This window comes from Marmota monax, unplaced genomic scaffold (genome assembly GCF_021218885.2).
Source record: "Marmota monax isolate L192 unplaced genomic scaffold, Marmota_monax_Labrador192_F-V1.1 WCK01_AAM20220418_F8-fsc00019, whole genome shotgun sequence".
In the NCBI taxonomy this organism is placed as follows: domain Eukaryota; kingdom Metazoa; phylum Chordata; class Mammalia; order Rodentia; family Sciuridae; genus Marmota; species Marmota monax.
The window spans coordinates 7,073,757-7,087,028 of NW_026695242.1; the positions used below are offsets into that span (position 1 = coordinate 7,073,757).

Below are 13,272 nucleotides of genomic sequence, written 5' to 3' on the forward strand. Positions count from 1 at the left end.
AACCGCCAGATTAAGAAATGGATCCCAACAAATTGCCTCCCTCGCAGATAACCACCTTTCGGGACTTGTTGTTTATCATTTCCCCGCAGGTCTTTGTACATGTAAGTGTAATCTTCAACAGTCTGTACAGTATTGTTTTGAATATTTCAAAAAACTTAGATACTGTATATATTCCTGGGTTAGTTTTTTGTCTTGTTAGTGAAGGTTATCCCTGTGGCTAGTGTGTAGACCTGTTTCATCCATTTTCACAAGAGCATAGTATTCCATTTGTATCATTCCTGTTTTCCATTATGTGGAGAGATGTTTACATTATTTCTAGTTTGATTTTTCTATTCAAATTGCTTCTATAAAAATTCTCTTACATACCTCCTTGGGCACATAAACAAACATTTCTCTAGGGGACATACCTAGGAGCACACTGCCAAGTATAAGGACGCACGCATTTCACCTTAATGAGAAGTGGCTGAATTGTCCTCCAAGATGATTTTGGCCTTTGATATTCTCACAGGATATTCAGTTTCAGGTTTTGCCATATCCTTGCTAATGTTGGATATTTTTAAAACTTTTAACTTTTGTCAATTTGATAGTAAAAAAACTGAAGTGGTTTCATTTGCATTTCTTTTGTTTTTGTAAGCAGTTTATCTTAGAGGTTATTTCATGCTTGTCAAAGGGATCTTTTTTAAAAAAATGTTTTCAAAATTCGTGATCACTTTTGATTTAAAGAGAAGTTGCAAAGACAGTCCAGTGAGTTCCTACTTACCCTTCACCTTATTTATTTTATGTGGTACTGGGATGAAATCCAGGGCCTTGAGTTAATACCACTAAGCTAAATTTCCAGCCCATTTCACATATTTGTTTGTGTATTGGAAACAGTCTCATTAAGTTGCTCAGGCTGGCCTTGAACTTGTGACCCTCCTTGTCTCAGCCTCCAGTGCTGCTGGGAGGCTGAGGCAGTTGCATGCCTAAATGTGGCTTACTTAATTGTTAACATTTTTTATAATCATGGCAAGGCATTAATATCAAAACAAGATTATTCAGTAGACTGTAAACTTTTTGTGTATTTTTTAAAAGACATTTTAATTTAGAGAGAGGGTCTCATACTATGTTACCCAAACTGCCCTCAAACTCAAGATCCTCCTGCCTCAGTCTCCCGGTACCTGGGATTGTAAGCATGTGCCACTGGGCTCAGGTCTTTATGCAGGTTTTTACCAATTTTTCCACTAATCTCATTTTTCTGTTTTGGTATCCAGTTTAGTGCACCACATGGTGCTTAGCTGTCACGGCTCCTTAATCTCTTCCTAACTCTTCGCTGTTTAAAAAATGATGTGTCCTGGCATGGTGGTGCGTGCCTGTAGTCCCAGCTACTGAGGAGGCTGAAGTGGGGATCGTGGGTTTTGAGACCAGCCTGTGCAACTGAGTGAGACACCTTCCATATTAAACAAAAACAAAACCCCCAAACAAGCAAGCAAACAAAACCTGAGAAGGAGTGGCCACCGAGTGTCAGAGTGACACCAGCATAGTCCTAACTAGAGCACTAGAGCACTTTCCTAGTTAGTGCGAGACCGTGGGCTTAGCTCCTAGTGCTGCCACCTCCACAGAGGAATCTGCAAAGATATGAAACGAGTCATTCTGCTCATTAAATGTTAATTAGTTCTTTTCATTAATATTTAGGGAATAGGGTTTTTCCATTAAAAGCCTGACACATTTCACATCTGATGGGCTTATCAATATTCCTAAATGATTAATTTTAAATCAACAATTCAGTTTGGTTTATGGAGTGGTTAGTATTGACAGAAGCGACCCACAAGAACAAAAGCTCTTTGGAATCCTAAATTGCATCTGAGAACAGAGGAACCCCAAGACCCAGACGTTAGAGAACCGACTACCAGGCTGAACATTTAGGGAACAACCAGCTTTTTGTGGAACCATAAGGGAGAAGTCACTTCCTCAAATTATAGCTGGTTCCCTTTTCCCTGATTTACCTCAAATCAGAGCCACCAAGGACATCTACTATGTCAGCATCTTAGTTCCTTCTACCCACAGGAGATTTGCTCCGGAGTGTCGTGGGTGGCTTCCCTTTAACTTGGTCACAAACCATGATGTAGGTCAACTGTTCACTCTTTTTTTTGATGGTGCTGGGGATTGAACCCAGGGCCTTGTGCATGCGAGGCAAGCACTCTACCACTGAGCTATGTCCCCAGGCCCCCAAAGTCACGTTGATTTGTCAGCTTCTAAAGATAATTTTTTGTGTGTGTGTGGGTGTGTGACTGAAGTCTCGGTCTTTGTCCTCCATGCCGATTAATGCCAATTTAATAATGAGGACATGGTTGTGAGAAGAGGGAAGAAGAAGTGTTATTGCTTTGCTAGCAAAGGAGAGACTCCTGGCCCTGAAGCTGTGATTCTGTCCATCAGGGAAACCCAGGGCTTTTAAAGAAGCTATTCAGAGGCCATGTGCCAGGTGTGCCCTGACGGGGGTCCCTGGTGCTCCCTGAAGCTGTATGGAGATTCACTTCTCTGATCCTCCGGCAGAGATCTCCTTCCTGTGGTGGCTTGTTCAAGGACAGGGGAAGAAAAGGTAGCCCTGTCTCCCTAATCTTGTTAGGGAGGGGAAGGGGAGAAGAGAGAGAAGCACATGTCCCTTTACAAACAAGCCTCAGAGAAAGAAGGGCTATATTCAGAAGGGAAAGCGGACCACTGCGACATCTGCAGTTAAACCAGGGTTGCTCTCATGGACCTAGCCACCTGGCCTTTTTATTTTTTGAGACGGCATCTTGCTAAGCTGCTGAAGCTTCAAAGTTGAGATCCTCCACCCTCAGCCTCCTGGGTGGCTGGGATTTCAGGTCTGCACCTCTGTGCCTGACTTCTTACTCCTTTATTCTTAACATAAGTGATTTTACCCAGGACAGCAACTAACAAGAATGCCAGATTAGTTGCTCTCATTTTTGAACGAGAATGCCAAGAGGCATCCTGTTATCCTCTCTTACCCCTACTGTGGTCTCAAGTGTTGGGAAGTATTCTTATTAAATATTAACTAAGGAAGCTAGAAATGACATTTATAGTAAACATACACATATCTGAAACTTTAGTTAATGAGCAATCATGCGAGGCAAGTTCAGAATACCAAATTTTTGTGGTTTACACAAAATCTTTTTTGGCATATTGTTGTCTTCAGGTGTGCAGGGACCACAGAGCCTGTCAGCAGGAGTAGGTGGGAAAGCCAGTGCACCCACCTTTTTTTTTTAACTGGGGATTGAACCCTGGGGTGATGCTTTACCAATGAGCTGCATCCCCAGTCCTCCATTTTATTATTATTATTTTTTTGAGACGAGGGTCTCCCTAAGTTGCTCAGGGTCTCACTAAGTTGATGAGGCTGTCCTTGAATTTGTGATCCTCCTGCCTCAGCCTCCTGAGTTGCTGGAATTGCAGGCATGTGCCACCACGCCTGGCACCAGTGCTCCCTCTGTGTATTTGATTGGGTCAGCTTCTGGGAAGTGCGCTGGGTCTGCAGCAGAACCTTACACACTGGCTTAAGGTCCCTTAAGTTCCCACAGGACCCCTTCCTGTGCCTGCTGACCAACTGGATCCTGGGCAGTCCTGCCAGTGGCTCTCTTCCCTGCTCAGGGGTTGCAGCAGCATCTTGTCTTATCTGGTTGGCCTCCGGGCACCGCTGGGCGAGTGTCGTGTAGAAGTGGAGCTTTGTCAGTAGGAGTTTTTGTTGGACGGGAGGACTCTCAGATTGTTGGATCTCCATCCCCCAGATTGCACCACTCTCGTATGATTTAAGAACATTGCGTCCTGTCCCTCTGTCTCAGTCACCATTGAACAAGGTAATTCACCTGAGAACTGTCGCCTTATTTGTGTGGATAGATTCTTGTCCTGGAATGACCTGGCTTGTGAGAAAATTGAAACGTGCAGCAGTGGCAAAGGAGGAGCAGGGAAGAAAGAGCCGTTGTCTTTCCTGATAAAGGGCAGATGGGGGCCAGAGGGGGTGGGGTGTCACCCTGCAAGCTCACAGGTTTTCTTGCCACTGATTTCTTACGTGATCAAAGAAATATTTGGACCTTACTTTCTGCAAATCAAGGCAGGCTCTCCCTGAGTGTGCGTTATTCTGAAAGATTAAAGAGCAGCGTTTTCATTCTGTCATGCAGAATGTTTTCTAGAAGCAGGATTCTATAAAGAAGAGGTAAGTGCCCTCTGCCATCAGAGAGAGGTATTTGTGACACCAGCTGTTTGGTGGCGGTGTTGAGTGCTTTGCATTACCTCCTGCTCTTAGGGGACCAACTGCATGGAGCCCCTGGAGAAAAGGCCAAGTGCAGGTGGGGGAGGGGGATGAGTTAGATTCTGCCTCTCCTGGGGTTATCCTCTCTTAGTTTCCTAGCAACCCACCTGTTGCTATGGCAACTCATTACCCAGGCAGCAGAGGCAATATGCTGTGGAATGTTTCTGGTTGCAGGTGCTGGGAGGCTGCGTGCATTTTGTTTTCTTTCTTTTTGGTAGCTAGATTGAAGCAGTATTCAGCAGGTGTTACCTTAAATATTTAAAAGGAAGAGCACAAATAATGAGGCTGAGCTAAGGAATAAGACCCTCGAGGATACATTCTGAGAAAGGTGGACCCTTTCATTCTGAGGTTGTTTTTGAACGTCTTTGGCAATTACGCAGGGCACACGGCTCTTCAGCACCCTCAGTGGCTTAGCCTTAGTGAAGACTTGGCGTTTGGAGAGTCTTCTGGTGAATGAAGTAGTTTATGAAGGATGTGCATTAGTGGGGTGTAGGCTCAACCGCAAACAACAGAGACCTGGAATACTAACATCTGAATTCTTTTTTTTAATTTCGATGGGTGGGAGGGGAAGTACTGGGGACTGAACTCAGGGGCACTTGACCACTGAACCACATTCCCAGTCCTATTTTGTATTTTATTTAGAGACAGGGTCTCGCTGAGTTGCTTATTAGCACCTTGCTTTTGCTGAGGCTGGCTTTGAACTCACGATCCTCCTACCTCAGCCTCTCGAGCTGCAGGCTCTACTCCCAGATCCAGGCTCTTCCATCTCCTTGTTCTGCATCTCTGAAGTCTGGCCCCTTTTTAGAGTCCAAAATGTGATGCATTTCCAGCCATCACAGCTAGGTTTAGAGGAAGGCCTGACCTCTGTGTGCATCTCAGCAGCCGGATGTGGTGTCATAGCCAGACCCTACTGCAGAGGAGACTGGGGAGTACTTCTGTCCTTACGAACGAAGAGGAGATGGATGTAAGGGAGCATTTTGGCGTTTCTGCCACATTGGCGACTTACTGTTCTAACGGGTTGTAAGGTTGAATTTGATTTTAGAGGAAATGTTAGAAAGAAAAGTTAAGTTATACTTAAATATAGAAGTTGGAATGTGAACATCTCCCTTGGTTCCCCCCCCAGGTCCACCTTTAACAATCAGCCATAGAAGTCACTAAGAGCTTTCCAAGTGCCAGGGACGCAGATGGGCTTCAGTTGCCCTCGCAAGCCTTGAATTTGTGATCCTCCTGACTCAGCCTCCCGAGTTGGTGGGATTACGGGCGTGCACCACTGTGCTCGGCCAAGAAGAGGTTTTGGGGTGCTCTTCTAAAAGATGGGTGTTGCCAGGCATGGTAGGGTGCACCTATAATCCTAGCTATTCAAGAGGCTGAGGCCAGCCTTGGTAATGTAGCAGGACCCTCATCAACTTCAACCTTGTCCAAAACTAAAAGGGTTGAGAGTACACCTCAGTGGTAGAGCACTTGCCTATGTGCCTAAAGCCCTGGCTTCCATTCCCAGCACCACCAAACCAAACCAAAACCAAAACAAAAACCAAAAACCCCACCAAAATAAAAGGTGTGCCAGAAACATTTTGAACAATAACAAGGCAGGCGCTGGAGTCCCCGGAGGCCTCTAGCCCAGAGCTAGTGAGGCCCTGGAAGCATCTCACCTGGACATTTGGGCCTTGGTGGGCAGCCCTCTTTCTTGCTCATGTAGAACTTGCTTAGTTCCTGTAGATACAGGATCATCTCCCTGGGCTCTTTGCAGTATGGCCTGGGAGTCACTTTCCTCTTGTGACTCCTGGGTCTTGGGGTCAGTAGCAAACTGTTTCTGAGGTTCCAGAATCCAGCTCTCTAGATTTGCGAACTGCCAGGTAAGTGCCTGATCAAATGCCATTTGAGACTCCTCAGGGGGCTGAGGCAGGGGGATCACAAGTTTGAAGCTTGCCTGGGTAACTTAGCAAGACCCCGTCTCAAGAGAAAATGAAACAAAAAAGACTGGGGACCTAGCTCAGCCGGGGGAGGGGGGGGGCATTTGCCTAGCGTTCCTGTGGCCCTGGGTCAACCCCAGTACTCCAAAAGAAAACAGGAGGAAGAGGGCGGCCTCAGGTCACTACTGAAGAACCGCCTGTTCGTGGGTCTTGGTAAGGTCCCGTCATCGCTACCATGATGGTGATAAATGACACTGGGTGAAGTAATGGTGCCCCAGTGTTGTACCGTGTGTCTTGGTGAATCCTGGGGAGTGTTTCTAGTAGTAGACCCAATTTGCAGGTTTGGGAAGGCTGAGGTCTCAAGGACACGTAGGTCGAAGTGGTGGAGCCAGGAGCTGGGTGAATTCAGGACAGCTGTCAGAGCCAGTCTGGTAGGGGTGGGGACGGATTGGGACCCCAGAGATGCTGGCGGGTGGGTGGGTTGGGAGGCGTGGGCTTTGGCATTTGGGAGTGTTTACGTGTGATCACACCATCTTGATCCTTTCTGCCTTCAGTGCCTTCATTTTACAGATGAAAAAACAAGCTCAGAAGGACACTGGCCTGCCTAAGGCAATTGGACGGGAATTAGCAAGATAGGCTGGGAGGCAGGCCGGTCATGTGTTTTGTTCCCTCTGGAGCCCAGCCGGAGCCCAGAGCCCGGAGGTGGAGGCGTAGGTGCCGTGAGGAACACCAAAACTTCCAGCCAACGAAGAGGCTGAGGCAGGAGGATTGTGAGTTAGAGGCCAGCCTCGGCAATTTAGTTGATACTGACTCAAAAAATAAAAAGGGTTGGGGATTCAGGTCAGTGATGGAGCATCCCTGTATTGAGTCTCCAGTGCCAGGAAACAGACAGAACACCTAGATGGTGGTGATCTGCCTTACAAGTCTTAGTTTAAGGATTCTTTCTTGCAGGAACTCTTAGAGGCACCCAGATCACAGTTCCACTGAGCTTTCTGTGCCTCCTGGCCTCATTAATTTTTTTTTTTTTTTTTTTTTTTTTTGCAGTTCTGGGATTGAACCCAGAACCTCATGCAAGTCCTCTACCTGTGAACTGCATCTCCAACCCCACCCCCCTTTTTTGGTACTGGGTTGAACTCAGGGGCACTCAACCACTGAGCCACATCCCCAGCCCCATTTTGTATTTAGAGACAGGGTGTCACTGAGTTGCCATTGCTGAGGCTGGCTTTGAACTCGTGATCCTCCTATCTCAGCCTCCCGAGCTCCTGGGATTACAGGTGTGAGTCACCACGCCTGGCTTCTATCCCTTTTTACTTTTTGAGTCAGGGTTTTTGCTCAGGTTGCTGAGAACTGGTGATGTTCCCGCCTCAGCCTCCCGAGTTGCTGGGATTCCTGGTGTGCGCCACCATGCGGGCTGGGATCTTTCTCTTGCTACGATGACCGCATGTTAAGAGGTTTAGAACGTGTCTGTCATCATCTTCTAGAAGATTTCTGTGTACTTCTAGGCTTGGAGTAAAAAGGCAACAGAGCACCATCCCCTCTCTAAGGACGTACACTGAAATCTGGGCCTCAGAAGACAGACGAAGGCCTGTGTCTCCTGGCTCACGTCCTAGGCCCTTGAGCTGAGAAGGGAGTGCTTGCTTTGTCACAAGATTCGCGTTTCTAGTCAAACCAGTGCTGTTCTTGTGACAAGTTTAACTAGAAACCTCGAGGGGGTCAGGCAGACATCGAAGAACTTTCCTCGAGTTCAGCATATAGCCTCAGAGAAGGAAGCTGGTATTTGGGGTAGGGTGGGGGAGGGTTAGAGCAGAGGTAGAAGCTGTGCTGCGGACGGATTTGGAGAAATAACTACCAGAAAGTGGTCGGGGTGACTCTTAGATGTTGGTCATGTCTGAGAACACTGAGGATCCCATCGGCCCCGGGAGGTCCTCCTGTCCAGCTTGCCCTCCGAGGATGGCTCTCCTGAGACCCACTCCGGGGCTGGGTGCTGTTTCTGTTTCTGCTTGGTGTGCCACCTCTGTTGGAGAGGTCACCATCTAATGAGGCAGCCCTTTCCCTTCTGTACCCCCCGGGTGTCAGGTACGTTGCTTGCCTTGACATAGTCTGGGTCACTTAGCCTCTGCTCTGGGATCTGGGATCTGGGGTCTGGAGCCACCCAGAACAGCTCCACCCCATGCAAAAGGCAGGAGGCGTCCTTCACTTATTTGGAGCCCACCGTGTGCCTCCCCCAAGTTCAGTTTCCTATTGAAGCCTCCCAGCGCCCCAGGGACTGTCTGGAATGGCGGCTGGCACACCCACCTGCTGAGCACCTCACCTGCTGAGCACCCCACCTGCTGAGCACCCCATGGGTTCTCTGGGTCTTTGCCTCCTGCAGCTGGCGCCCCGCCCACCCGCCCTGTCCTTCAGTCCTTGCATCTCGCTGTTCTGTTTTCCCTCTCAGCCCAGCTCACTTCTTGAGGCTGCGGTTGGTTTTGTTTGCCCTCCGCCTCCTCCTGTTGGATTCCTCTGTGGGTCTCAGCCCTTGCTGCTGCCAGGTCTTGCTTGGAGTTTCTTATTAGCCTTCCAGTCAGGTGGTCTCCCTCTGTGTCCCCCTCCCTTTCACTGGTGCTACCTAAGGCCTGGTGGTTAAGACACAGATGAGAGCTGGCTGGGGGGCGCGTGCCTATAATCCCATCAGTTTGGGAGGCTGAGGCAGGAGGATCACAAGTTCAATGTCAGACTAGGGCACCTACTTAGCAAGACTGTCTCAAAGGAAGGGCAGAGCAGGTCGCTCAATGGTAGAGCACCCCTGGGTTCAGGTTCTGGTACTTCAAGAAAAGGAATAGAAAAAGACTCATAGACGTGAGCTTGCTTGCCCTGTGTCTGCTCAGAAATCCCTCATGGTTTCTGTGACATTGCCCACAGGGTGGACCCCTTACATAGGGATATGTGACAATGAGACCTTCACAGAGTGCCTGGGATTCTGCTTTGTAGCCTGGCTCCTTCCCTCTGCTCCAGTTCTGAAAAGACAGGGACAGTTTTTCCTCTTTGCCAAAGAGACCTGCTGTCCTTTGGAAGGTTCTGGACCCCCCCCCCCCACACACACACACACCATACAGTCTGTCTTTCTAGCACTGTCCTTCACATTCTTGTCCAGTTTTATCCCAAAGGCTCCTTTGGTCATTCCCTCTGTTGTTCCCAGTGTGTAGAAACATCCCTAGGGCTTAGATGCCTGTCCCTGTTGGTCTCCTGCCTGAGGACAGCAGGCTTGGCCCAGTCAGTGGAGCTAGCCATCCTTGCCTGAGCTTCGTGATGAAACCCACACCTGGGGGCCCTGAGAGCCTCCTGGAATGAGGTGCTGGGGTTGAGCCCAGGGATTTGCCCATGTGAGGAAGCTCTCTGCCATTGAGCTACGTCCCCACCTCTTTCTATTTTGGGACAGGGTCTCACTAAGTTGCCCAGGCTGGCCTGGAATGTGGCAGTCCTGCCTCCGCCTCCCAGGTAGCTAGGATGACCGGTGTCTGCCACCGCATCTGACTTGGCAAGAGAATTTTGTGTGTAAATACATTTTCCCAGTCTGACCCACTGTTTGATTCCTTCAGGGGACAGCACTCCTGAGAAGTGAGCCGGTAGCTTGGAGCAGCAGGCCCTGAGCCGTGGCTTCAGCCTGCGTTGCCCTCCTGAGGCCAGCAGTCATCTGCTCACATGCGACACTGTTGCATACCACAGGCTGCCGTCTTTACGGGCATCTGTGCAGTCTGGCTTTAGGCTGGAGGTAGACAGGCAAGTCTTGCTAAGAACTGAGTTTCCAGAGTTGGGATTTAAGCCTTGTTCTCCAGGGTCCCGTGGGATCTGTTTCCAATTGTCCGAGACTCCACGCATACATTCCATTTCTAATCTGGGGTAGAGGCTCACCACTGTTCAGAGGTCATTGAACCTTTGGGATTGAACAAGACAGTGGGCTTGTGTTAGCTGGACCGGGGCAGATAAAAGGGGCTACTTAAGATTAGTTTTAGTCCAGAATGTCCTGTCCAAAACAGATAACAAAGCTATAAAGCTGTGATTGAAGATGATACTGTGTCAAGTTACTAGAAGAAATAACTTACAAAGTATTCTTTTTCTGTTTTAGTGTTACTGGGAATGAATCCAGGGGTGCTCTACCACTCAGCCACATTCCTGCTCCTTTTTATTATTCATTTGTTATTTTTCTTTTTTGGTACCAGGGACTGAACTCGAGCACTCAACCACTGAGCCACATCCCCAGCCCCATTTTGTATTTTATTTAGTGATAGGGTCTCACTGAGTGACTTAGGGCCTTGCTGAGGCTGGCTTTGAACTCAACATCTTCCTGCCTCAGCCTCCCGAGTTGCTGGGATTACACACTTGTGCCACAACGCTCAGTTGATAGTGAGTTTTGTTCCTGAAAAGCTGATCGATTTTGGTCCGTAGGAGCCAGTTCCTGGCTGAGAGGCTGGGGAGAACAGTGGGTCAGAGTTGTATTGCCCAAGCCTTGGTGAGCGTGAAGAATGGCAGTCCCCTGCCCCACCCTCCCCCGCAGTCCTGCTCCTGTCTCTGGTGTCTTGAACCCATCTGCTGGTTCCCTCTCTGCCACTGGGCATTCCTTTGCCTGGAGACCCATTGTGGTAGCTTCCTGTCTGTTACTGGGTCAGAACCGGGCAGTGTGTCTTGCTGGGTGCTTTTCAGGAGTCCTGGGAGCCCATGTCTGAGATGGCCTGGGGGGAGCTCCTGAGTCTTGGGACTCCTGTTTGTGCAGTCTCCTACCCTGTGCGCCCTGGCACCCTTCACCCTCATGACGCACCCCCACCACACCCACTTCCCGGCACCTGGCACAGCCTCATGTGACATTACTGGTTAGCCTCACTCCTGTGAGCCATCTGGGGAGCTCGCTGCTGTTTGGAATCCAGCATTTACCCACAGTCACCGGAATCCAAACCAACAGCTTTTGGAGAGTGGCCAGTTCAGTTGAGGTTGTCACCTGGTTGCCTTTGTGGTTTGGCTCCCTGGGGACAGGGAGGACTGTAACCTGGGTGGCAGGTTTGTAACTCATTTGCTGATACTCACAGGGGTGCAGGTGATCTGGCTTGAGCTTTTGGGGGGACCTAAGTCTTTGCACTAGTAGCTCGTGTAAGTAGTAATGGAGCATTTGTTCCCTTGTGCTCCCGGAGGAAGAACCTGCCCCCACTGCTGTGTGCCTGCCCCACGGCCCACCCTCTTGCTGGCCTGCAGGCAAGAAGCTGCACGCAGATGGCTCAGGGGTTCTCTGCTGGGTGGCTCTGGGGCTTTCCTCTTAGACTTGGGCCAAGTGTCTTCTGTTGACAACAGAAGCTGGTTCAAGCATGATGTCTGCTGGGACTTGGCCTCTGCGCCATCCCATCATGCTCCAGTGTAGTCGGATGGCATCCGTTCTTGTCTACCTGAGGAGGTGGCTCAGAGGGAGACGAGAATCGGAGCATTTCCCACAGTCTGTGGTTCTGAAATCCAGGGTGCTCTCGATCTGTGTTAGCATGTGTACTCTCAAGGTAGTTTATAAAACATGTTAAAAATATTCTACATTGTTTGCCTAGTGAGCGTGAAACCTGGCGTCCATGCCCAGTGGCATTGGGAGTTAAGAACATAATTCAGGGGGCTGGGGTTGTGGCTCGGCGGTAGAGTGCTTGCCTAGCGCATGCGAGGCCCTGGGTTCAATCCTCAGCACCACATAAAACTAAATAAAAACAAAGGTGTACAACTAAAAAAAAAAAATGTAAATCATCACCTTTAAAAAAATGAAGAAGAAGAACATAATTCAGCTAGCCTGCTTTATTTTCTTATCTTTATACAACTCGTGTAGTCATGGTTTTGAATTTTTTTCTTTCATATATTTCATCTTTGCAATTGTGTTTGTCAGCTATGTAACAATAGTTACATAACAATTAGTTACAAACAGTAGTTTAGTATGATAAGGTTAGTCTGCCCCTCCCCCATGTTTAGCCATTTAGGTTACATCTGCATGTTTTTAACATTGTAAATGGCACTCAAATATATTTATGCATGTTTTGCCTCTTAAATTATTGTGGCTTCTTAATGTTCGTGTGTGTGTGTGTGTGTGTTGCTGGGGATTGGACTCCAGGACTCACACAGGCTAGGCCACCACTCCTGTATTTGCTTTTTGAAGAGGGATCTTCCCCCTAGTAAATCTTGTACATTCAGCAGTCACACTGCTGATGGCCCTAGAAGAAACTTTTACTGTAAACTTCTCACTGTTGTGACATAGGTTTTCCCCCAATTTGGCTAGCTTAGCTTTAAAATGTGGCCCTGACCTGCGTTCTTTGGTCCCTGGTCATGTTGGGTCTTCTGTCTTGTCTTTTCTTAGCTCTCTGTGCCTGGGTTCTGCGGGAGGCCTTTCCCGGGCACAGCAACAGGTGACACTCCACGCCCCTGGTTTTGGATGGACTCGTGATTTTTTGATACCCAGGTGGCTTGTGCAGCCTTATTTCCTGCTAGTAAATTTGTTTATGTGCAAAGACTCAATAGAATGAGATTAATAAAAGTGCTCTTGAACTTGAACAACTCTAAGAATCCTTATTTGATGTAACAAGGTTGATCTGGTTTTCACTGCCCCTTTTATGGTGTTTTAACTTTTCATTTTATGGTTTTCAGTCTGCAGAAGTTAGGGTCAGTCTTCATCAGTTTTTCCTCCTGCGGTAGCTTTCATTACTTATGGAAACTTACTAAGATTGAAAGGGTGAAAGGGCCTGAACCCCGATACTGTTTCAGTGTTTGGAGAGGATTAGCTGGATGCGTCCCTCCAGCCCGGTGACCCGTGACCAGCCCCGTTTCTTGGCTGGACAGCCAAGCAGCAGTGTGTTTGTGTTCCATAGGCTGGTGAGGGGCCAGGCGCGTGTCCTGCCGCAGGCAGGGGCTGGAGTAAGCCAGGTGCCACCTCCGCATGTTGGTTTTTCTTTCAGCTCTAGCCGGCCCTGTCCCAGACCTGAGAAAATGCTCCGGGGGCTCAGCCGTGCTGTGCCAGGACCTCAAGACGGCGGTGGACTGCAGGGCCTTGAAGCACTGTCAGCAGACCGTTTGGAGCAAGCCCACGGCGGTGAG

At 48.7% G+C, this 13,272-nt stretch overlaps 1 protein-coding gene across 1 annotated transcript in view; it reads left to right on the forward strand.

Annotated features, from left to right (window-relative positions):
- Positions 1–13,272, forward strand: part of Psap (prosaposin) — a 33,900-nt gene that overhangs the window by 5,823 nt on the left and 14,805 nt on the right. Inside the window, exon 2 of the mRNA XM_046419884.2 lies at positions 13,134–13,267. Coding sequence (XP_046275840.1) covers positions 13,134–13,267 — 134 coding nt within the window. The remainder of the gene's footprint in view (positions 1–13,133; positions 13,268–13,272) is intronic.